At 37.0% G+C, this 26,832-nt stretch overlaps 1 protein-coding gene across 3 annotated transcripts; it reads right to left on the reverse strand.

The window, feature by feature from the left end:
- Positions 1-6,187: 6,187 nt before the first annotated feature.
- Positions 6,188-21,663, reverse strand: LOC114624384 (caspase-12-like). Of its 3 annotated transcripts, none has more exons than XM_028771331.1 (11): positions 21,635-21,663; positions 20,410-20,661; positions 18,239-18,301; positions 17,304-17,381; positions 17,055-17,132; positions 14,704-14,798; positions 13,149-13,383; positions 12,307-12,456; positions 9,344-9,453; positions 8,824-8,942; positions 6,188-7,132 (listed from the first exon to the last, which is right to left on the reverse strand). In XM_028771331.1, exons 2-10 carry the CDS (start codon positions 20,603-20,605, stop codon positions 8,844-8,846), a joined length of 1,104 nt encoding a protein of 367 aa, XP_028627164.1. In that variant the 5' UTR covers positions 20,606-20,661; positions 21,635-21,663; the 3' UTR covers positions 6,188-7,132; positions 8,824-8,843. The 3 variants fall into 3 exon arrangements, with proteins under 3 accessions (XP_028627164.1, XP_028627166.1, XP_028627165.1); XM_028771333.1 differs by lacking the exon at positions 21,635-21,663 and adding an exon at positions 21,525-21,597; XM_028771332.1 differs by lacking the exon at positions 21,635-21,663 and adding an exon at positions 21,175-21,237.
- Positions 21,664-26,832: the final 5,169 nt, after the last annotated feature.

A 26,832-nucleotide genomic window follows, 5' to 3' on the forward strand; every position in this document is an offset into this window, starting at 1 on the left:
TCTCTCTCTCTCTCTCTCTCTCTCTCTCTCTCTCTCTCTCTCTCTCTCTTTTGCATGTTGACCATTTGTGGGTGTCTTTAACCTTCTGTCTACTGCAAAGACAGTACTTCTTTGATGGTAAATGAGCATTGCTCTTTCTGTGGGTATAAAGATAAATAGGTAGAAGCACCTTAATACTATGTCCTTTGACTTGAATAACAGTAGTAGATTCTCCTCCACAGACTATGATCAACCCAGCCATGGATTCCTCTGATGTTTAGGTGCCAAACAAATTAATAATGGAATATTGTTGTCTTAGAATTATCATGCCAGTCTAAAGAATATGGTTTTTGAGTTCAAGCTTTAGCACTCATGAGAGTAAAGAGCTATAAAATTACCAACATGACATGGACAGAGACAGAGGATAGAGGGCTGTGACATCCTTTTCTCTTGTATCATGTGTAGATGTTTGTTCTGTGCCTGTTTCAGTTATATCCAGTGTTACTTTATCCTCAGAGTCTATGATTTCTAAAGCCCAACCTCTGCCAGCATCATTTGTTCCCACAGTGTTCCCATATCTTTTGTCTTTGTGTCTTCCAATCCAGGAAGTTTCACATTGACTTACTGCTAGTCAAAGTTCCTCTTTGCTTCATTGGCTAACTCTGGTAAAAGATTATTTGGTTAGAAGCTGCTTTTTCACCATCCAGAAAGATTAAAGGTGAAGTTCTTCCCAAATTACTTAAACACAAAATCGCTGGTATCAATTATATTTCACTTTATTAAAGGAATACATAGTCAAGTCTCATTAAGGAATGTAAAATTGTTCTATTACTTTGACTTGGGCTTGACTTGAAAAACAATAGCATTGGTATTATCATATTGAGAGTGTTTGGCCAGCTTTTCAAGTTCTCTTTTAATACTAAAGGCTACTAGAGTTAATTCAGAATAAGTTATATGGGTTGCTGCCTCTGTTGTTAAGAAAGCACTACTTGGAATACTAGCTCAGAGATGAAGAAACAGAAGATGAAGAATAACAAAGAGAATTAAAGGAGGTAATGCAATATTCTTGAGAAGTACAATGTTTAAGAAGAACCCCCAATCCTAAGAGTTTGCCACAGTGACCAATGCTGCTTACTTTCTGACATATCAGCCTTCATGTATAGTACTTCAGTATGATGACCAGGGTAAAGGGATAAAGAGGATGAGTCATAGAAAACATCTGATTTACCAATTCTTATACATACATTTACCGATTCTTATATGTACATGTGTTTATTTAAAAGTGGCTCATTCTTGAAGAAAGTTTATCCTCCATCTATTAGCAACAATGACTTAATAGTTTTTCAGTGTTAATACAATACATTCACATGTGAAATCCTAAAAAGGTCTTTTCATTATTTGTGTCCTTCAGGAAAATACCTTTTTCCATCACAATTTCTATTTATTCAGCTTTACCATCTAATTGGTTTATAATTTATAATCTATATATTTTTACTTCTTTATTGAATTTTACAAATTATACACATTAATTATTAGTATGTATAGTCAAACTACATGATGCATCTATTTATATTTCATTTGAATATTTTCAAGAAAACTATTTATCTTGTTTTAGTGAACAGAACTGTGAATTTTCAACAGTAAAACAAATGTCCATTAGAAAATGCTACCAGCTCACCTCTCTAATGCCATTAGTGTCATAATCAATATATTGAGATTTTCTTGTCTCTACTTGTTCCTGACAGAAAGGAAAATTGAGAGATATTTTTCAACCATCCACATGAGACAGTGGTGTGCTACCTGGGCTAGCATAGGAGATGAAGAGAGTTGAATGAGGCTAAAGTGGTTATAAGAATTATTAATTTCTTTTGTGTATTGTTTAAAGGCCTACAGACAGGAAGAACAACTTGTTGGTCTCTACTTCCATACAAGTGTCTCTACGAAAGTGAGAAAAGTAGAAAAATGGTAAGCTGGTTACTGGAAGCATTTGTCAAAAATGAAAGATAGGCTTTTGAATACTAGAGATATCCCATCAGAAACTGCAAGATGGTACAACCACTTTGGAAATCAGTGTGGCGGTTCCTCAGAAAATTGAACATAGCATTACCTGAGGATCCAGCTATACCACTCCTACGCATATACCCAGAAGGTGCTCAAACATATAACAAGGACATATGCTCAACTATGTTCATAGCAGCCTTATTTATAATAGCTAGGAGCTGGAAAGACCCCAGATGTCCTTCAACTGAGGAATGGATTCAAAAAATGTGGTATGTTTACACAATGAAGTATTACTCAGCTATTAAAAACAATGAATTCGAGAGGTTCCTAGGTAAATGGATGGAACTAGAAATTATCATCCTGAGTGAAGTAAGCCAATCACAAAAGAAAACACATGGTATTCACTCACTGATTATTGGATATTAGCCCAGAACCTTGAAATGCCCAAGATGCAACTCACAGGCCACATGAAGCTCATAAAGAAGGAAGATCAAGTGGGGCTGATTCGGTCCTTCTTAGAAGGAGCAACAAAATACTCAAGGGAGCAAATATGGAGACAAAGCGAGGGACAAAAACTGAAGGAGGGGCCGTCTGAAGACCTTTCCACCTGAGTATCCATCCCATGTGCAGTCACCAAAGGTAGATGCTGATGTGGAAGTCAGGAAGTGCATGCTGATAAGAGCCTGATATGGATGTCTTCTCAGAGGTCTTCAAGAGTCTGACATATTCAGAGGCAGATGCTCACAACTAGTCATTGAACTGATAATGGGGTTCTCAATGGAGGAGTTAGAGTGAAGACTGAAGGAACTGAAAGGGTTTGTGGCCCCATGAGGAGAGCAACAATACCAACCAACCAGAGTTCCCAGGGTCTAAACCACCAGCCTGGGAGCACTTATGGAGTGATCCAGGGCTTCAGTTGAATATGTAAGAGTGGAGGGCCCTGCTGGGCATAGGTGGAAGAAGAGATCCTTGACCTCATGAAGGCTGGACGCTCCAGGGGGTGGGAATTTTGGAGGTGGGGAGGTGGGAGTGGGGGTGTATGTAGGGGTTACATCCACAGAGAAGAAGGAGGAGGGGTGAGGGGATAGCGGGTTCCTGGGTGGGTGGGGGATGGGGTAAGGGGACAACATATCAAATGTAAATAAAACATCCAATAAAAAATTTTAAAAAAGAAATTAGTTGAATATTGAGATCACGTTTAAAGACAAGTAATCAGTAATAGATGTTTTATAATATGTCAACATACAGATTACTTTAAAGACAATGAGATTAAGATTTCATATAAAAAGAGATAAAAATTAGAGATCAATATATACTCTGTGTATACATATAATATATAATCTACTATATACAAGAAATTTACATAACCAGTAGTCTTGAGTTAGCTTTTGTCATACATGACATTTTTCAAGACGTTTCAAAGATAAAAATAGAGCAGTGTCTATGCTATCCTTAGACACAGAGGGTTCGTAAAGGACATGATATCCACCCACTTTACAGAGTAGGCTGGCTTAGAAACTATTGAGGTACAGCTCTTTTGTATACAACAGATTTTTTTCCAGCTTTTTAAATTCTGTGCAAGACTGACAGTTTCTCCATGAGTTCAGTATTAGCTTCTCTTTCAGTATACACCTATAACCAAAATTTGGATCTGGAAAAGACTGAGAGGATGGTATTCTGCAGTTCAGCATCTTGGCTCCTAGCTGGTTCTTGCAGGTTACATCTTATTTAAATTTTCTTTGTGTCAAGCCTACTTTCATCCATTTCTTTCTCATTCTATAATGTTCAACCTCTAGATGAACACAGAAGCATTAGCGTCTTCTGGGTATTTGACTAAGACCCAACTGGTCCTGCTTCTTTGTTCAATTCCAGAATCAGATAGATATGAGCAACTTGACTTTCATTTTAATTTATCTTTGCATATGTGTGTAGGTTAGTGATAATTTACTAAGAAAAGGCCAGTATTGTTTTGACAAGCTACACAGAATACCACAGTACACTGTCACAATTATTTAATAGTTGTTTAGTCATTATAAGTGCCACCCTTCCATCTATGGTCTGTAATACTAGACCTAAAATTATGCAAACTCTTGGATTTTCTTGGTCAATCAGAACGTGGGTAGGCCTTACTAGAAAGGTCAGAGTAGAAGTTAGAAAGCTTAAGGATACTAACGGCACTTATTTTTCAGTTTATTTTTAACGTTTTTCTGTATTCTGTTTTTATGTGGATTATTAATGTTGTTTTACTCCAAAAGTCCTGGCTAGTTTCACTTCTTGTATTCTTTCTACACATCTAGAATCACCCTCATCACACTTTAGAATGACTCTGGGCAACTGATCAAGCCAAAGATGAAAGAGTCTACCTCACAGGAATCCACTTCACAACCACACATTTTCTCATGGATCTGCCAGCCTTATCCTGTCCAGACACTTTCATTTTGATAGCCCGGAGTGCTTATTTTTATATACTCCAGACTTAGAGTTGTAGATACCTTCTGTATGTACTTTTGTACTTTGTCAACATCCCTTTTGTTTATGTTATTTTCCTCATCACAACGCCAGGTTAAATAGTCTCTAAATTAAGTTCTGTCTGTTTAGCTACATGATTTGCTATGTGTTTGGTCCCTGACTGATAAACAGATAGAACTATATAGATACGTTGGAAGACATTACAATAGTTGGAAGGAAGTTATCCAGAAAACTTTTTGGCATTAAAGAATCTTAACTAGAGAATTTTTATACAAAGTTTGATGAGGTTACTAGTATAAAAACATGGTACAAGTGGGTATTTCTTTTTATGCTTGTTCATGTTCCCATTGTTGTTGATTAATCCTTATTATCATGAGAGCAAATCATGTATTTGTCAACAAAAAGGACACGAGAAGTAGAAAATATAATGTTTTAGAATGCTAGATTGGCATACGCAAAAGCTTACACAACACTGAGACACACATTAAATATTGTTCAGGGCTCTCCGGGGTTCAATCATGTGATAGAAAATATTGAAGAATGCTTGTAGGTTACAAAAATGTATTGTGTTTTTGTTTGAGATTGTGAATTAACAAAATGGTGAGCTATTCACATTCCTGAACAATAATTCAAGAGGCAATTTCCGAGTATCAGAAGCAGGCATGAATATGTCTTTAAACCTAGCACTTATGAAGCAGTGGCAGGTACATCTCTTTGAGGTCAAGGCTAGCCTGGTATTCAAAATGAGTCCAAGGATAGTCAGAGCTACATAGTGAGACCCTGTCTGAAGCAAAAGAAAACAAAATAAACTAACCAACTAACAAACATGAATGAATATCTCGATCTCGGCTAACCAATGATAAGGCTCTGCTTTATCACTGGTATGAAATTAATGAGGTATGATGTAAAGAGTAAGAAGGAGAGAGAAGATCTGGAGATAGATTGGACAAGTGAGGTGATTACTTTGACATACAGTGTGCAAGAGAATGAGGAATGCAGTTACACATTTTGGGATCTACCATATAAATGTGAGCGTGAAGATGGAGTGGTTAACCGGGAAAGGGGAAAGTTGTGAGCCACGATTTTTCAGTTCAGTTTACAATTCCATATATTTAGATATCTGTGCTGTACATTTCTTTATAACTAGAATACATGCCTATCTTGTTTATTCTGTACTGTCATATTAACTAGTGAATAAAAAGCCAGATTATATATTCTGGACACATAATAGTTCCCAAGAAGAATCAAGGGGCAAATGGATGTATTTGATGAATTGGTTTTAAAAAATCTTCAAGTAAAGCAACTATTAGTTTAATAAGTTAGGGTCAGTTACAAGATCCACTATTAAGTCTCAATATTAAACGCACTGTATAATGTTTTCTACATCACTACCCTTCTCTAACGAAGGCTTAGCATGAATATTCTCTTTGTCAAACACTATGCTAAGCAATGAGAAAAGCACAACAGAGAACAGGAAGATCTCTCCTGGAGCTTCTATTCGTGTGGGAAGATATGAATATATAAATGGCAAAAACAAGCTATGTACGAGTCCATAAGAACAAATGGTAAGCTTTACATAGCTCATGAGATGCTTTTGATAGGTGTAGATTTAACATAGACTGAAAAGTCAGCGGCACCAGGGAGAAAGGATAGAGAGCTTGAATTGTTAATGGACACTTTAGAAAAGAGATCACAGATTTGGTATGGCTTACGAAAGAACACTAAGAAGGACTGACTCTCACAACTTCAAGGCATGGTTTTATAGAATTCACATCCCCCAGAAACATGAGCTAACAGCTACTATGCAGAAAAGAAAGAGTCTTAAACATTTTATAAAACAAGTAATAAACAATGATTTTAATTTTTGCCCAATGAAGTAAATAGAATGATATAACATTATCAACATGACAAAAATAGTGATATGTGGGCTTCATCACTTCTTGTTCTTGAAGAATTCAATTTTTCATAGAGTTTTGTACAATATTTAGTATCAAAAATTGCCTTTAATGCTTTAACCTTTGGTGATTTGAGTGTTTATTTCAATAATACTAACAGGCCAAAACTTAAATGTGTATGTGTGAGGACATTTTTATTATAAAACATTTAAGAGAAAAATTGTAAGTATAGCAGAAATTTGTCAAGTATAGCCTAAAAAACCAATTAAAAGTAGTGGTAGGCAGTGACTAGGCATGGAAATCATGTATATCAAAGACAAACAGTGAAAATAAGTCCACTTATTATGGAAATAAGTCCATCATCTTATCCCTATATGATGATTAGTGTTAGCCAGACATGAAACTGTATGTAACAGACACTTGATTTCTCAGCTCCATTGTAGATAAGATTTACATTGTAAGTAAGTTCTGATTATTAATTTATAAATGAAAGTGGTTCACCAAGAAGTGTTCTTTAGTGTTTTTCTCTTTCATTCATTTTACAGAGATGTACAAATATAATTTTAATAAAATAAAGTAAAAGGTGTGGAAATTTGGAAGGAAGGAACTAATCTATACTTTTCATGCAAAATTTTACATGTCAAGTTTCCCCCAAAAACTAACCTATGGAAATTATCTAGCTTTATGATATTCTATAAGACATCTAACTGAAAGGTTGTACAGATTTATAAATCCTGGGATCTTTGAATTTTCTTTTCTTCTCATCCACAGGAATACTTGACTGGGAACTGTGAAGAAAATGAACAAAACTTACTTAAAATAATTTCAAAATAAAAGAGCCTATGGATATTCTTTTTTTAATTTCAAAATGTTTTTAAAAATAAAAATATAACACTCTTGGTTAAAAAAAAAGGGAAATAACAATGAATTAGCAGAGCACAGTTCTAAACATAATTAAATCCTGTGGAAATCTCATGACAACTACAAGAAAACCTTTTAGAATATAATGCAAATAACCAGAAAGAAATACACAATCAAAATAAATGAGGAAATTATGGACAATACATGACACTCAAATCTCAGTCATTCACAACATGGAATGACATTCACCACTGAGAAGCAAATCAAGACAACCAATGGTAATGGCTTATATAGTAAACCATTGTCCAAATGGTAGGAGATAGAGGAGACACCTGCTATGCACACATCAACTTGTGGAGGCTGGTGTTAGCATAAACATTTAACACCTGGGAACTGGTGTCAGAGGAGCCAGGTCATTAATTAATAGTGTTACAATCAATTTCACAATGTTTCAATACTATTGAATGTATGTAAGTCTTAAGAGCAATGATTTGTTGTATATTGGTTACTATCCTGTTTTAGTAATATGTATATAAGTTTCTCATGTAATTTTGAGGCTATTATACATAGAAATATTTGTATTTATATACCCAGATTTGATTTTAGACATATATTCTGAGAAAAGTAACTTCATTTTAACAAAACTAAAGGCATAAAATATCACTATTAAAAGTTGTATAGAAATTAAATAATCAACAACTCTGAAGGTAAAGTAGAGGCAATAATGGTCTGTGCATGTTTCACAGATGTCATGAGAATCAAAACTATAGGACACACTGCGTTGCCATTATCAAAGGCTTTAACCAAACAATAACTAGCATTGTTGAATACAAGTGGATATCTTTGCAAAACCATTTTTTTTCATAAATTTTTTCAGTGATTATTCATTGTTTTTAAAAATATGACATTTATATTTGCTTTGTAGTGAGCATAATTTAATCTTATAAAATGAGAAACTCATAGTTTCTCAGGATTTATTTGTTCATCGGCCCAGTTATGATTATATTTTTGATCCTGATATTTGTGGAAAGTAAATAGATAAAAAGTTTGGTTGAAAACTTCTCTATGGAACAATGGGTCTCTTACAAGAACTCCTTTGTTATAATTCTTTCACTTTCTTTCAAAAAGTGAATAAGCCTTCACAGAACTGAATTTAAGATATAAGTAGAATGGTCTCTGCAGTTAGAAATAAATCTGGATTCTCGGAAGAAGGTGGTTAGCAGACCCAGGCTCCTCAGCACAGTTTGGGCAATGCTCAGATCATGCTTACCACAAGCATGAAGTACATGGGTCAGCAAAATGCCTTCTTCATAAGAGATAACTCCTGTGCATGGTATTTCCAATTAGAGAATGTTGTACTTGCATCAAAATCAAATATTTTCCTTCACTGATTACAATCCAGAAAGAAGACTAATTCTCAGTGGGTTTTCACTTGTCTACCAGATGTCTAATAATTTTTATGCAATTATTATACTACAGTGAAAGCAAATAAAACCAAGATTTTCCCCAGCTTCATTAAGGAATATCCCCAGAAATAGGAATCTGCTGTCATCATCATTCTCTAGTCTATTCAGATAGAATAAACGGGTTCCCAAATCCACTACCCACATACATTTACCTGCATGAGAGTTGCCTGTGTTAATTCCCAGGGAAAAGGTAAAAATAGCGTGTCATAGATACTCTCTCAATGGTGGGCATCTGGGTCAGTTCACCTGGGACCTCAAATGAGTGTTGAACCTGCAATGATAAAGAAAGTCTTAAGAGATCTCCTAAGAAGGGAACTTCTTCTGCTGCTCTACATGAAACCACCAACAACAAATGCAACAACAACAGCAACAACAACTAAAGTCGTGGTGTCTACTAGGGCTGTGGCTGGGTAGTATAACACTGTTTATTTAGCTTTTCCTTGGATATAAGGATGTAATGCAGGTAGAATGACTTACAAACTTATGAAAAGTGACTGAGCAAGAGTCTGAAAATCAGAGGGTTTTGGAAAAACACATATTGCTTATATGTGGTATTCTAAACATGTGTTTTTAAAATAAATAGGCTGTTAAGTATAATCAGAATAAAATGATTTATGGCCCTTAGTATATGACAGTTTTAGAGGACATAAAAGAGCAAAACCAAACCCTTACCTTTCGAAAAATTTCCTCCAAATGATAACGCCAACAATACTTTTTGAAGCAGTCGATGAGTTTGGAAATGAAGAGAGAGCCATGCTTGCCTACCTTCCAAGAAATATTATCTGCAAATAAAGGCATGGGAATGATGGAAAATGAAGAGTTCTGGCATGACAGTTTAGAAACCAAGTATGATTGGATGCTTCAAAGAAGACAGGAGGCCTGGCATGACAGTTTAGGAACCAAGTATGATTGGATGCTTCAAAGAAGACAGGAGGCCAAAGGAGAGTACAGCAGAATGATCCATAAAAGACATTGAGAACCTGTGCAGATCCTCTGTCATAAAACCAAAAGGGTTTTAAAATAGGTGAGTCCAATACAGTCTACAGCAAGCAAGTCCTGTGAAAGATCACAGAGCCCTTCCAGGACCAAATTCATGATAAAGAAAAACTCTCATCTGTCACCAGTCCTTGCTTCACTGCTGTATTTTTTACATGCTTTCCTGTCCTATTTAAGAAAAACATGTCTCTGCCTTTTGAACTAAGCTTCTCTTTGTAAAGCACAGAGAAACAGTTCTCTAACTGCCACTTAACTAGCATCGAGCTGCCAATTTTTCCTTTAGTGTACTCAAAGCTTTCCTTCCTTGGCAGCTCCTTTCATAAGACTCTACTCAGATCTGGCTTCTCCTAGTAGATCTTATACCAATGTCACAAAACAGGCCTGCCACCTGCCCCCAACCACCTAACAGTTCCGAATCCCTGAAGAAATCTCATTTATCAAGCCTCACCTGCACCTGGCCTATCATTCACATTAGAACTTGGTAGCTCTGACAACCTTACTGATAACTCTGAAATTCATTCGTTTTGGTTTTTCTTCCTTTGGTCTGTAAGTCAAGCACACTGGCTACCTTTTTCATCTTTTGGCTTTGTTTTTAAGAGTTGATTTTCAACTTCGTTCCAAGAAATTTTCTAACACTATTCTCAATGTTCTGTTGTTTTTATCTGTCTTTAGCACCGGAAAACATTGCTTTGGCAATTGACAATCTCAAACTCGACCTTTAAGGCAGATATTTCCTGGAAATCGACCTTTGTTCAACTCTTTATCCATCATTTCACTTTCAGCTATGCTAATGCCATCTCCAACTCAGTGACAGAATCTTCCCCTTCTTCACTTTAAAGCAGGTACTTAAAAACTTAAAAACGTTCATTGACATTTTAAGTTACAACATATAGAGAATATTTGTAGTGCTTCCTTCCATATAGGTTTCTGCTAAATAGAATTTTAGCATGATATGAAACAACATAGAAAAATCTTTGGGAAAAATAAAACATCCTACTTAAATAATTTTACTGTATTAATTTCTTTGGATAATGAATCACCTCCATATTCCATATCTCTTCCCAGTCAAATCAACTAAAGCAGCGACTCATGTTCGCTTGCCTCCTTCCCTGCTATCATTATCATCGGGGTCTCAGTTCTGAAATAGCAGTCTGACCGGCTTTGCTACATCCACTCTCACTATACTGTATTTCACTCATTTTATTTAACTGTCAAATCTGCATCATTTCATTGTTTAAATTTCTCCAAAGTTACTACCATGAAAGATCATGTAAGAGCTTCCCTTATCTGGCCAAGATCTCTCATGATTCTGTGCTTACATGACTGTGACTTTGTCTTTTCTTCCAAGCTTTTCTATTTTCCTAGTCTTCCATGCACTCTGTACAATGTGCAGTACGCCCTCTTTTTCTTGACATGGGCAACCTTCTCATGTTGTGAGCCGTGTATTTCTTTATAGTACTTAATGAAAGTGACTATTACTCTTTCTGTTATAATGTCTTCCTCAAAACTCTGAGAATTGGTTCAGAGCAGTCAGGGTCCACATTTTCTTTTATTGTGGAATACGTGTTTTTCATTAGCCCAATTACAGCACAACATTTTACATGAACAATAGGAATGAAACAATTTTGTGTACTATACTTCATTTCCACCAGTAAGAAAATCTTTAGTGTTCTTAGCAGGTTACATATAATTTTCAATTCATTTTTTTCAATAAAAAATAGAATTTTCTTTCAAATAAAATCTCATTAAAATTACAATACGTAAAACAAATAGAAGTGTGCCTTTTCTAGGTGTAGGTGGCCACACTTAGTTCAGTTTTCATTCTCTGGTCTAGACTTGAAGAGTCCTCTAATCTCTCTTAGCTCACATATGGGCATGCATCAGCAGCAGATACATCACTATGATTTATTAGGAAGACTACATGCCATGGCTCACTGCAGACACACAGAATCAGAACACTGCATATCACCACCTCAAAATTGTTCATACACACTAGACCTTATACTCACAGTGTGTGAATGCAAGGAACCATGATTTGTACAAACTTGTCACAAGCTATCTTGTTCTCTAAATCTTTGGTAGAGCCCTGTTGTAGATGACTGTTTAAAAGAATGTTTGCATAAATCAGCATTCAGCTACTGGGAATGTTTTGTTTCTGAGCTGCATCTCACCTTTACTGTAGTTTCTCTGTCATAGGGAGATCATTAACCATTTGTTGGCTACATTAATATGAAGGCATATATTTCAGTGTTAACTAATTTCTAAAAATTAGATTAAGATAATAGGCTAAGAGTTTCTACACTATGTGCTATAGACCTAGGATTTTTTACTGGTAGAGTTTTGGCAAATTACAGGTTATGCATTGATATGTCACTAATATGTTTAAAAAAAAAAAACAAAGTGAAATAGCATTCATTTTTTTTACAGTGTAAATATCTAAATTTTGGATTCCCCAAAACTACCTGTCTACATTAATCATTTCTAAGCAAATCAAATTATGAAAACCCAAATACTTCAAATATCTGTACCATTGAAAATGTCCCAATAATTAAACATAGAATATTCGCTGAAAATATATTACCTCAGCTTAGCATGCTGTATAAAAACTACTACTAACAGAGTGATCTGAAGTCACTTACATGGAGTAGAAGATTTGAAAGCAATGAAATCCGTCTCTACGTGGGCCTTTGTTATACTGTTATTCCATTTATAGCTCAATACACATTCTTCATCTGTATCAGCAGTGGCTATCCCTTTGTTTGTGGATACCCAAATAGTTCCAGTATGTCCTAGGAGAGACGATAGTTTTTTAAAAAAATGTAACACACACACATTCTTGCATAGTCCATGATATATATAAAAAATGCCATTATATACCTTATTTGGTACATTGAATTATGATTTTACTGAAAATGCAGATATCAATATGCACATGTTACATGTGTTTGAAACAAATACATATATGAGTGCAAGGTATCCATGTCCTTGTGCACACTCAGAGTCCAAAGGAAAAAATGATAATAGTTTTGCTTTATCACTCTTAATCTTACTCTTTTGACAGATTTCTCAGTGAACCTAGAGCTTACCTGCTAGTAAAGCATCAGTAATCTGCCTGTCTCTACCATCTATGGTCCTGGTATTATGTGAGAGCATGCTATGCCTGCTTTTTCACATATGTTCTTAGAATTTGTTCTTGAACAGTAAGCACTCTTACTCACTAAGCCGTCCCTTAGCCTCAAAAATATATTATAAGAAGTCCCAATGAACTGGAAGAATACAATACCCATGATATTGACAAATGACTGGTACATTTCTTTTTATCTCAGAATACTAATTGTTTCTTTAAGACATAAGACATAGGATAGTTTCTTTTGGACTGGAACTCCAGTAGTACTAAAATGCCCCCTCTCATGTACTGGAACATGCCAGACTCATAAAAGAATGTTCAGAACCACATGCTAGAACCCTGACTCAAACTCACTGCCTCTGCAGGCCTGCATGATGAGAATCTTGGGTTTGTTTCTCAGACTCCTACAGTTAGAGTTGTTGAAAATTGTGAAGATAGTGTCATCATGAAGAACATCTGGCTTTTTGTTTCTGTGCTTCACCCCACAGATTCCTTCCAGGATGCCATGGGACATAAACACCAGGAATGTGCTGTCGGAGGACTGGTGCTCTGGACGGGCAGCAAACTGCATTAACTCTGTCTCCATTTCCTAAAAAGACTCTAGAGTCAGTCCCAGTGCAGTCCAAATACAGTTTGTATATGAGTAATAGAGGAAGTTCACAAAAACTAAACAACTTCTAGGAATCAAGTAATTTAGGCAGAGCGGTAAAATAAATAATATTCTTACATCAGATCAGAACATGATATAAACATTAGGTTTTTTTTGTTTTGTTTTTCTAAACATAGGTTTCATTACTATGGTTTTAAAGAGAATTTTAAACTTTTATAGCGTATGAGAGATGGAATATAATCAAAATCAATTCTATTACAGTTAGGTTTTAGAAAATTCTCATTAAATGAAGTGGTACACAGAGAAGTTTAAGGAAAAAATCAAAAATATAAATTTCTTTCATTATCAAACAATATCAAGTTTTACATGCTTTAATCAAATCTGACCAGGTTATTTTAGATAGAACTGAGATCACCACTTTTGTATAACTCTCAATAATTATGCATTTTGTTCTGATAGTGTTAAGATCTTACGTGTTCATTCTCTGGGTCGTGCAAGTTTCAAGGCTCAGAACTTATGCATCTATTAGAATTCCAGTTAATAGAAACACCCAGACTAGCACTTAAGAAATAACTCCTGTTTTGTTGAGATAATGCAGCAAGGCATTCTGTGAATACTTTCAATGAGACTACACTTTGGAGAAGGTTGAAACTCAGGAAATCCTGCTCTGGAGCAAATATAATTTGTTCTTGTTGCTATCCAAAGAAAGGTTGACAAAAGCAAAGTGAAGGTTATCCTGATCTCTGAAATCATTAACTGAGCTGTAAGGTTTTCCTTTAACACAACTGAGTATCCAAGATTTTGAAGTAGTTCTTGCATGTTCAAAATATCAATATCAGCATCATCTCGATCAAAAAGGTAGTCAAACTTTTTGTTGCAGATGATGAGGGCCAGGCATGTTCGACCTTCCTTCTCCATTACTGGATATATCTGCAGTTAACAGACACAGGGGATTTGAGAAAGGGACCTCACCATGCCTCTGAAATCAATACAATGCCAGATGAAAATAGTTATTATGAACAACAGAATGTTGCTTAGAGAGCTCTGCTGATAGAATGTGAGATTGGAAACGTCTCTCAGGGCCTGAATAGGGTATAAAGTTTGGCTAGTGACATAGCTTGGATTATGTGGTGGGGTGGACTTCAGGACATACTTTGAAATAAGATTTAAAAATGGAAAAAATTTGAGATGAGCACCACTTGATTAGGTGAAGTTCATTTTCCTTTGTCAGATCTGAAGGAATCTGTGTACGAAGACTGAATAGGCTAACTTCAATCCCCTGCTTCCAAAACTCATCACCTCTTTTGCCCTTTCTGTCTTCATCTTACAAAACTGATCACGAGGACAAAGCTTCAGTGTATGTTGAACTTCTGAGCTCTGGATTCCCTGAGGAACTGAAAGAGAAAATAGAACCAAAGAACTCTCACTGGTCCATAAGTCATGCGCATGTCACAGCCCCCAGTTCATCATTCAGGAGTGTTCACTGGTTCTCCTCAGAAAACTAATGAAAAGTAAAAACCAATTCATACATAAACGATTGAAGGGAAGTTCCGATTTTTTCGCTTATTTCATTTTCTGTTTGTCATTGACAGTTTTGTGCTCTTCTAGTGTTTGCAACATTGTCTGGTCTGTCAAGTTCAACACATTAGAATCACATAAACTTAGGGATCTAAACTTTGTAAGGAAGTTAAGCTTCATTTAGTAGAATTAGAAACGAGTAATTGATATTTTGATTTTCTACACTTGTATTATCTTTCAGGACATTCCAGTGATAGGAAGGCCATATCAGTTTAATGGTTCTTTACAGTTCGAGCTATTGCAAAATGTGCACCTTCATATCTGGACCATGTAGACAACATTTAATATCTTTGCCCATAAAAATCTCACAAATTCTTCTGTGTTTACTGCTTGTAATCTTTATACTACCTGTGTCTAGTCTGATGCCTGGAAGAGAAAAATTCACTTCATTACTAATGACTGAATATCTTCAACTTCTTGAAAACATTTGCTTTTAATTCTTTGATTTTCCAAAGGGCAGAGGCCCTCCTGATCTTTATAAACCCAAGTCATTTATATACTTGTGCCTCTATCCATTTCTGTGTTTTCACTCATACAACAAGAAACTGGATATTCTTGCTAAGGACGCTACCCTATTTTATGCTTTTAATCCCACACCTTCTCATTCCCTCACAAGAATTTTGGTGGAACATTTACTTAGCATTTTTCATTTCCCTCTCCTCCTCTATCCCTCTGTCCTTCTTGCTTTGTTTGGCTCTTTCAACAAATCTGTGGTCTCTATTTGCTGATTTATGATATGCAAGCTGAGATTACAGAAACAGCGTACACACAAAGTATTCCTTACTGTTTGCAAATGCTTGAGCACAGTCCAGTGGTGAGTGTTGTTAACTCTCATAGATGACTAGGCTGGTTTATGTTAAGCCAAATTTTTATGGAATGACAACTCTTAATGAAAGCAGTCTTAGAAGAAACACACACACACATGCATGCCCATATGCGCATACACACCTAAGCACACATTTATACACACACAAACACACACCCAATGTACACACATGTACACATGTATGCACACCTTCACAACATGCATACACTTCCACGTGTGTACTCATATTCACATTCATGTACACTCATGCATGCACACAAATTAGCACATATGCATATGCACATCTACCACAGTAGGCTTCTTTTCCACTGAGAAGAAGGTGGAGGGATCACATCTCTGACTCTGAACTTAGTAGGTTTACTTATGTTTAATTTCCTACTTTCCTTTTAGATTATAACCGTCCATATGGACCTGTGACATGAAAAAGTCATTACTGTATCCAGTCTACCCTGGCCTCTAATTTTGTTCTACAGTTTTGCACAAATTTTCATTGCACCTGTAATGTATATTCTAGATTATCTCCTCATGGGGGTGGGTTGGGCTTGGCAAGACATATGCTCTTCCTTGGCTATTCTCAACCCTCAACCCATCTCTCTAGTCTATTTCTCTTTCTTGTATATGTTAAATGAATTTACACTACTTCTTATGTGTTTATTGTATATCACTACTCACTAAGTTATAAACTCAATGGTAGTGAGGGGGTCTTGATCTATCTTTCTTAATGCTCTGTAAACCAAATATTGAGAATAGAAATTCAATATTTTATTTAACATGTGGTGCAGGCCTAAAAACATAAAAAAAAGCAAAAGTTTTATTCCTTAGTTTTTCAGAATATCTGAAAATATAACATTCTTAAAACACTATCACTCCCTGTTCTAGACAAGTGTAATTTCTTAATAAACCCCAATAGTTCATCAGTTTCTTTGGTGAACACAAAGACTCATACCCTGTTAGGTATTTTTACATATTTACATGTAAAATTTAAAGCACAGTATACACATATGCTTAACTACATCTTGTTTGTGCTAGTAATTTATGGAACCTTTATCATTATGTAAACATGAAGATGTTATTAAAAGCATTTTAAAACATTTAAAAACATGGGCTATTACAGCACATGTCAGTGATAGTGATGGCCTTGCTGCATGGCCTTCTTGGCTGTGGCCCTAGTCCTACAACCCATGAAAGCATTGAAAATGTACTTTCTCTCAAATGGCATCAGCATACACCCTGGGATGGACATTACCTGTCAGCATTAGATGTGATGCATGGGTCACTCCAGCATTTACCTCCATTTCTTCATCTTCTTCTTTTCCCTTGGATTCTGAAGAGAAGTTGAGAATCAGGATTTGAAGGACTTTCTAGTGGTGGAGGTTAAAAAACCCTAGAGTTTCTGAGATTCCATGAAGTAGTCTCTGAAGTAATTCAGGGAACCTGTGACCCCATCCCTTAGTGATAAGCAAGACCCATAAAACAGAGGTTTTGGTGCAATTACCCATTAGAGATAAAGATGATGTCTGTCTTAATAAAGCTTGTCCTTCATCTTTGCTGTCTTTAATTTCATTTTCAGAGTCTAGAGTAGACAAAAAAGGGGGGATCATTTTATTTCAAAGATATTTTATTTTGCTTATGTTTTTGAAAGTTCCATATGTCGATACATTGCATTGTGACCATATCCATCCATCACTATTCAGAACAAAACAGGAAAAATATGCTTTATAAGCTAAGGACTCTGTTTACAGTTAAGATAGTTAATAAATAAGTTCATGTTTTTCTTGCTTCTTAAGCATGATGTAAATTTCAAAAACATATTTTTCAAACTACTAAACTTGCGACACTGTTCACATGATTTATAGCCTTGGGTTTGTTCTTTCCCTTGCATTGTCTTTCTCTAACAGTGTATAACATCTAATTCTCTCACCCCTGGGAGCACCTCATCTCTCCTACACAAAGGACCTCAAGAGGCTGGCAGGGGCTCATCTGTCAAATCTCTAATTAGGATGAGGTAGCTGGTTGGCCAGTCCCTGGTGCACCCTACAGGACAGCTTAACTGGACAATTGCGGATTTGGTCTTTCTACTTGCAGTTCCTGGGTTTAACATTATCTCTTTTTAACTTCTGTTTGTTTCCCCATTCCTTACCCCTCTAGAGTCGTGTCCTCCTCTTATTTTTTATATTGTGTTAATATTAGTAATCCCTGAATCCAAATTCTGTTGTCCATTTGCTGAGGGCTGAGGGGTCATCTAATGGATATGAGCAACTAATGACTACCTCTCCAGTGTCAAGTGACTCTACCTCACTCAGCAGTTATATATTGCTGTCGCTTCTGAGAATAAAAATGTAGAAGGCTACATTTCCCTGAGTCGTTCCTGGGACATAAAAAAAAGAGATCAAATGGTTTCTGTGGCAATCAGTCACATAGGGTAATTACCTGATGGAAAAGATGGTGTACACATTTTCTGAGGTTCATCATACTCATCATTAGAAGAAAATTCTGAAACAATATGAACAACATTTCTAGGCCGTATATCCATGAAACCCCTCTCAAAGCACTGATAAATAAATCTTCATGTTGCTCTTTGAAACATGGATGGTCCATCTGTTTTCCAAGCTTCAGATTTGTTTATAAGCATGTTAGCCTTTTCCAAATAAAAACTGGAGGCACACATTCTATGAAACAAGAGCTTTTCTCTTCTGTGATTTTTATATAAATAAAGATGTACACAAAGTCTGTACCCAGAGTTTCTTTGTAACAGCATATATTTCTGAGAGCAAAGCTATACTTGACTGTATTAAAGTTGTTCTTTATACAACAAAGTAACACAGACAAAAATGTCAAGAACTTAAGATATACATTTTCTGTATCATTTGCTGAGGCAGGATCGTGGACCTGCAGACCAAGGACCACTTGCCACCTGTTCCTAGTATTTAATGGAGCACACAAACACTCAGTGATTAATGCTGTCCTACCAAACAGAAAACTTGAGAGATGAAGGAGACAGCTACATACACAACATTTACAAGACTTGCTGTACTTACTTACTTAATACAATACTTAATAATCCATTAAAAGTCAAATTTGGATATTTTTGTTTGTTTATTTTGTTTTGTTTTATTTTTTCCAGTAGAAATTAAAGCAAAGATTTTCATCTCTGGTATTGAGTTATATTGAAGTGACTAGAGTGGATCCCTCTCCCTCATTCACATTCTGTATCTGTGAATGAGTCTAAAATTTCCATGATATGACCAGAAGGTTAGATCATAATAAAAATGTGGGGACAGGGTCAAGATTAGGTATGGGAGGAGACAGGGGAGAAGTTCAGAGGATCAGGAAATTAAATGGAGGTATGTAGCAGTGGGAGATAGGGAACTGGGGATAGCCACTAGAAAGTCCCAGATGCCAGAGAAGCAAGAGATTGGCAGGACACAACAGGGAACAAAAATACTTGGGTGATAGAACCTGTAGATACCACATCTAGTGCATAAGCAGAGCTCCTAGTTGAGGGATGGGGCCACACACCAGTCTCAAAAATTTTAACACAGAATTGTTACTGTCTAGAGAAAATATAGGGACTAAGAGTGGAGCAGAGACTGAAGGAAAAGCCATCCAGAGACTACCCCTCCCACGGATCCATTCCATCTGCAGACCCCAAACCCAGATACTATTGCTGGTGCCGAGATACTATTGCTGACAGGAGTCTGGTATAGCGGTTCCCCTAGAGGCCCTGCCAGAGCCTGATCAACATAGGTGTGGATGCTCGCAGTCAACCATCGGAGACTATGGGAACCGCATGGGAAAACATAAGAGAAGGACTGAAGGAGCTGAAGGAGATTGCAACCCTATAGGAAGAACAACAATATAAACTAACTGGATCTCCCAGGGCTCTCAGAGACTAAACCGCCAATCAAAGATTATACATGGAAGGACCTCATGGCTCCAGACACAGATGAGGCAGAGGATTGGCTTATCTGGCATTAATGGGAGGGGAGGCTCTTGGACCTGTGGAGGCTTGATGCCCCAGCATAGAGGGATATTAGATGGTAAGGAGTGAGTGGGTGAGGAAGCACCTTCATAGAGGCAGGGGGATAGGCGATGGGATAGGGTTCTTTCCGAGTGGAAATGAGAAGGGGGACAACATTTGAAATGTAAACAAACAAATAAAATAACCAATGAAAAATAAAATAAAAAATAAAAGCAAAAAATCCTGCTTTATTTTAATCAAGATGACTTAATTTTTGCTGAGTACTTGCCATCTGTCACATGTCATTTCTCACATGATCAATATGTATTCTCAAATAAAGCAGCCAATGAGGTTTAACTTCTTAGTACTATGTTTTAGGACAGGGAAACACAATAATGTAGTGACTATGTAAATTTCATCGGGTAGTCAATGGTTCAATTGTTAAGGGAAGAATAAAATATTCAGGAGTAGAAAGGTAGTTTGGGTGAATCTGAGCCCTTTTCATCAGTTAAACAAATAGACAATCAATAGTCTAAGGGAGGTGGGGAAGTTAGATTTTCTTAAGAACAGGAGAAGTAAAGACAGAAGCCCTGGAGGCAGTAGAAAAGGAGCTGATGCCGTTTTGGCCAGAGCTACTCACTTAAACTCAGCTGTTCATGGGAATTGGCAATGTGACCTGCAAATATTTTTCCTGCCATTTCTGTTTTCTCAAAGAAGCTCTCAACCAGGTTCTCAGTGTTGTTCAGGATGAATCTTGCTTCTTCCCCGATTTTGAGTAATTCATCACCATTTAAAACATTCTTCTCCACCAGGTCATCAAAAACCCCATCCAGCATGTCCTTGGCCAAACCTTTGATCTTGTAGATTGGATCTCTTTCAAGTATTCTCTTGGCTGTAAAAATAATAGCATTTGGACATGGAAAGATATTTAGATATCTGTTTCTACACTACCAGCTTTGAAATTCAAATACAGACAACAATCATCCACATATCTAAATTAAACAGAACTCCCTGAAAGGCTTTCTTGGAAATTATACTTCCTGCATTAGGATGGGACCTATGGGTTTTTCTTTCTTTTTAAAGGCTTTCTTTCATTTTTGAGATTATAATACAATTAATCAGGTGACAGTTGAGTGGCAATTTATCTATGAACCCACAAGAGCATTTACATGTTCAACACATTTCAAATGTGTATAGGAGGAAACTGAGGTGCTGAGAAGAAAAAGAACTCTATCAGGCAATTCAGCCATAGATATGTGACATCTGACATTTCTGCAGATCACTCATGATCCTTTCACTTTTGCTCATTTTTGTAAATAACTTAAAATGACACTTTACTCCATACACAGCATAGCGTAATGTGAACACATTACAGCCATCTTGTCCCTCATTTTGTTTACATTACCAGTACTCCTTGAGGGCTCCGTGTAGAAATGGAGAAATCAAACAACTAGCTGGTTTTCTTGCTGCTGAAAGTAGTTCAGATGCAGAGCAGAAAGATGGAGGAAATGCAAGGTTTTGTTCCATAATAAAGCTTCTCATCCTCACAACAGAACACCCATAGAGCTGGAGAAAATCTCTAGTCAGTGAGTCAAAGGCAATCCTTAAACCACAGGAAAATACTAAAAAGATGGGTCGAGAGACGATCTATTTTCTTTAATTTCCCACAGTTGTAAATGCTGAGTGTAAATGCCTTTGAGTGTCTGCATGCCCTGTGCTTTAACATGTGCCACCTTAGCCCCTCCCCCCACTTACAAACAAACAACTCTGCTCTGATGAAGCCCTTCCAGGTTGTTATCTCTTCTTTCAGACATCCATATGTAACGCCCTCATAACAACCATAAACAAAGAAAGGACTCACTCACCAGCCACAGCAGTGCAGGACTCCTAGCAATGAAACTGAAAGCAATCTGAGTCTGCCTTTCCTTCCCATAAACATACCAATGGTGCTTTCTCATTGGAAACTCCTGCTTGCCAAATTCTCTGCTCTTTTCCCCGAAAGTCAACCAGGGCTCTGCTTTGATAAGCAGAGTTTCTCCTTGAGTTCACAAAGTTTTCTGACTGAAAATGTACATTCACACACAATTCATTCTCCATCCTGTCTATCTTTAGCACATTTTGAAATGTACTCTGAGTTGTTTTTCTTAGCACTTCTACGGACCTATACACAGATATAAGACCATGAAACAGTGACACTTGGTCAACCCAGAATGTGTCAATTCACAGGGCTACATCTGAAAGAGATGCTGAGGAGATACCATACCTTCATGCTGGTACCATCATTTCAAAATCCAGGTAAGCTACATTGTTACCATTTCTCCCAGTCAGCAAGTTTATTTGTCAATTTTAGATATTATTTATCTAGAGACACCAGATTATAAACATTATGGTATGTTAAATGCACAGGATAGTCTTTCCCTCTAACTTTTGAAAATTTATGGATAAATAATGGCATAAAAGTTAAATAAGGGAAATGTTTATAAAATGGAAGCTATTTGGCTATTTTACTTTCATGGTTCAGGATGCTGCATGTTAGCATTTTTTTTTTTTTGTTCCTATTCCTCATAGAATACTTAATACAATTCTCATGCTGTTGACTTTCATCCATTTGCCTTCTTGTAGGAGGAACCGTCTTTGCCTTACTGCCCTCAGGAGTTAATTGGAGTAACTAACACCTCACCTTCAAAGAAGGAGGTAAAAGTTCCAGGCCTGCCTTCACAAAGCCTTGTGATTTTTCCCAGCTTTGAAATCGGAAACATCCATGTAGAAAACTTGTTGACTAGAACAGGAAGAGAGTGTCCTCATTTCTTCGCAGAACAGGAAACAGAATGTAGCCACTCAGTTGCAATTCTCCTTTTCTGTTTCTTAACTTCTTCAGGACCTCAGTACAAGGGGAAGTACATCCAGGCCACTTCCTTATCCTCACCCCCCTGGAGTCAGTCCTTTCTAGAAACTCCTCAGAATCTTCTCCCCTCACTGACAACATAAGACTCTTTGAGTCTAATCAAAAGGCTACTGTAGTCCCAGTGTCAGACAATTGTATTAGAAAGCAATCAATTTGCTCCTTGAAAACACCATAGTGAAAGTATATACTCTGAGAACTTGAGAACTATCAAGCATGGTAGGTTATAACTATAAAATGTTTGTCATATTAACACATTACACAATTCCGTGAGTGAGCACAGTGTGGGAAAGTTTAGACAGAAAATCAGATCCTCCAACTTGTCTCCCTCCTGTATTCTGTATAGTACTTCACTAAATTATTTATACTTTTTCAATGGTGGTAATAATTTCTTAAATTATTTTGCATGATTGTTTCATACAGAAAGAAATGAAGCTATTTTCACCCCCTATTTACCACTCTTATCCTCTTTCTCTCCTGCTGCAGCATTGCTCAACAAGTCCCCTACTGTCACAGCCTGTTTCTATTTGGGTCTTATTGTGTTTTGTTAGTTTCTTTCCTGATCATAGGTGGAAGGTTGTTTAATGTAGCATCAGAAGCTTAGCAGTTGTTACACCACTGATGAAATTGACAACACCACTTCAAACAACCCTCAGCTGACAATAGTACTCCAAGGAGGGTCTCTCCTCTCCTGATGATGAAATGTTGATGGGACTAATACTGGGGCTGCCATGTGAGGTAGCCAGAGTCACAATGAGCTCATCATCATCCTGTAAGATAGCCAAAGTGATAGGGAGTTCTTGCAAGATAGTCAGAGCCACAGTGACTTTCTGAGAGATAGACAGAGCCACAGTGAGTTCATATAAGATAAGTAGAGCTACAGTGAGTTCATATAAGATACAGCCACAGTGAATTCCTGTGAGATAGACACAGCCACAGTGAGTTCATGTAAGACAGAGCTACAGTGACTTCCTGTGAGATAGCCAGAGACACAGTGAGTTCCTGTGAGGTAGCAAGAGCTGCTTTGAATTTGTGTGGACAACAGCTTTTTTATAATGAGAAGACATCATTTTGCTGCACATCTTTCCCTCTTCCAAATACTTGAGGATGTTTGTGTATTAGCTGTCATTGACTATTTCATATAAAAGCGAACTGTAGCTAGCATCATCTCCTTCTTGTTGCTGATACCATGGCTTTTAATGACTTTTTTTTAAAACCAAGTATCATGAATTAATTAGTTTTTGAGAAAAGTTTCATAGCTCCTGACAGGTTTCAAAGTCATGGTCTTCTTGTCTTGGCCTCATGAGTGCTGAGGTTGTAGGCTGTACCATCATACTGACTTGAAAACACACTTAACTCTTCTTTTTATTTTAGAATATTAACAAGTGGCTTCACTTTCTTATGTGTAAGTTAATTTACAGCCATTCTTCTTTTTCCCTGTTATCATACTCCATTTTGATATTTATGATTTTATTGTGGCAAAATGTCAATAATACAAATTTACCATCTTGAACAACTTTTGGACTACAAAAGAGTTGACACCTGTTCATGAGACTGCCTTTCTCCTGTTGGAATTGATTTACAGATTTTGTTGTTGTTGTTGTTTCATTTTTAAAACTGAAGGACTATACCAATTAAACATTTATCATCTGCTATGGTCTGATCATGTCAATATTTATGTGCTGGAATCATTTTTGCATTATGGTGGGTTTTATAAAGACAAATTATTACAAAATAAAGTCCACAGTTACAAATTCTGTCACTAGGTTGGCACCTTTAGGAGGTGCTAATATTGGTCTCTGATTGTTTAAAACAAGGCATATTTGTTTTTATCAAGTGCACTGGATCCATTGTGTGTCCAGGTATTTCCCTTCCAGTGTTTCTTCCATGTTGTGATACAGATAAGTTGTATGCCAAGATGCTGCTGCATCACTATGTCTGCCAGAACTGTGAAGCAAAGAAATCATTTCATTCTTTAAAGACAACTATAAACTTTCCATCCTCATAATGCAAGTTAAAAGAAAAAACAACCCCAAACTAAACAGTACCCCTTTCTTCCTTTTGTACTGTCTGTCATTGCTGTTTTTCTCTGTGTCTCTGTGAGTCTGAATATTCTTTATTTTTCTTAACATTTTTTTATTGGATGTTTTATTTACATTTCATATGTTGTCCCTTACCCCATCCCCCACCCACCCAGGAACCCCCTATCCCCTCACTCCCCCTTCTTCTCTGTGGATGTAACCCCTACCTACCCCCGACTCCCACCACCCCACCCTCAAATTCCCACCCGCTGGAGCATCCAGACTTCATGAAGTCAAGGATCTCCTCTTCCACCTATGCCCAGCAGGGCCCTCCGCTCTTACATATAGAGCTAAAGCCATGGATCCCTCCCTAAGTGCTCCCAGGCTGGTGGTTTAGACCCTGGAAGCTCTGGTTGGTTGGTATTGTTGCTCTCCTCATGGGGCCACAAACCCTTTTAGCTCCAATGGTCTTCACTCTAACTCCTCCATTGGGAACCCCATGATCAGTTCAATGGCTAGTTGTGAGCATCTGCCTCTGAATATGTCAGACTCTTGCAGACCTCTGAGGAGACATCTATATCAGGCTCTTATCAGCATGCACTTCCTGACTTCCACATCAGCATCTACCTTTGGTGACTGCACATGGGATGGATACTCAGGTGGAATGGTCTTCAGACGGCCACTCCTTCAGTTTCTGTCCCTCACTTTGTCTCCATATTTGAACCCTTGAGTATTTTATTGCTCCTTCTAAGAAGGACCGAATCACCCCCAGTTGGTCTTCCTTTTTCATGAGTTTCATGTGGTCTGTGAGTTGCATCTTGGGCATTTCAAGATTCTGGGCTAATATCCAATAATAAGTGAGTTAATAACATGTGTGTTCCTTTGTGATTGGCTTAACTCACTCAGGATGATAATTTCTAGTTCCATCCATTTACCTAGGAAGCTCTCAAATTCATTGTTTTTAATAGCTGAGTAATACACCATTGTGTAAATATACCACATTTTTTGAATCCATTCCTCAGTTGAAGGACATCTGGGTTCTTTCCAGCTCCTGGCTATTATAAATAAGGCTGCTATGAACATAGTTGAGCATATGTCCTTGTTATGTGTTCGAGCATCTTCTGGGTATATGCCTAGGAGTGGTATAGCTGGATCCTCAGGTAATGCTATGTCCAATTTTCTCAGGAACCTCCACACTGATTTCCAAAGTGGTTGCACCATCTTGCAGTCCCACCAACAATGGAGGAGTGTTCCTCTTTCTCCACACCCTCACCACCATCTACTATCACCTGAGTTTTTAATCTTAGCCATTCTTACTGGTGTGAGATGGAATCCCAGGGTTGTTTTGATTTGCATTTCCCTGACGACTAAGGATACTGAACATTTCTTTAGGTGCTTCTCGGCCATTGGAGTTTCCTCAGTTGAAAATTCTTTGTTAAGCTCTATACCTCATTTTTTAATAGGGTTTTTTGGTTGTCTGGAGTCTAATTTCTTGAGTTCTTTGTATATATTGGATATTACCCCTCTATCAGATGTAGGATTGGTAAAGATCTTTTCCCAATTTGTTGTTTGTCGTTTTGTCCTATTGACAGCCTATTGACAGTGTCCTTTGCCTTACAGAAACTTTGCAATTTTATAAAGTCCCATTTGTCAATTCTTGATCTTAGAGCATATACCATTGGTGTTCTGTTCAGGAACTTTTCCCCTGTGCCCAAGTATTCGAAGCTCTTCCCTACCTTCTCTTCTATTAGTTTCAGTGTATCTGGTTTTATGTAGAGGTCCTTTATCCACCTAGACTTGAGCTTTGTACAAGGAGATAAGAATAGATCAATTTTCATTCTTCTACATGTTGTCCTCAAGTTGAACCAGCACCATTTGTTGAAAATGCTGTCCTTTTTTCACTGGACAGTTTTAGCTCCAATGTCAAAGATCAAGTGACCATAGGTGTGTGGGCTCATTTCTGGGTCTTCAATTCTATTCCATTGATCTTCCTGCCTGTCTCTGTACCAATACCATGTAGTTTTTATCACTATTGCTCTGTAGTACAGCTTGAAGTCAGGGATGGTGATTCCTCCAGAAGTTCTTTTATTGTTGAGAATAGTTTTCGCTATCCTGAGTTTTTTGTTATTCCATATGAATT

Source organism: Grammomys surdaster, unplaced genomic scaffold (genome assembly GCF_004785775.1).
Source record: "Grammomys surdaster isolate TR1022 unplaced genomic scaffold, NIH_TR_1.0 206, whole genome shotgun sequence".
Classification (NCBI taxonomy): domain Eukaryota; kingdom Metazoa; phylum Chordata; class Mammalia; order Rodentia; family Muridae; genus Grammomys; species Grammomys surdaster.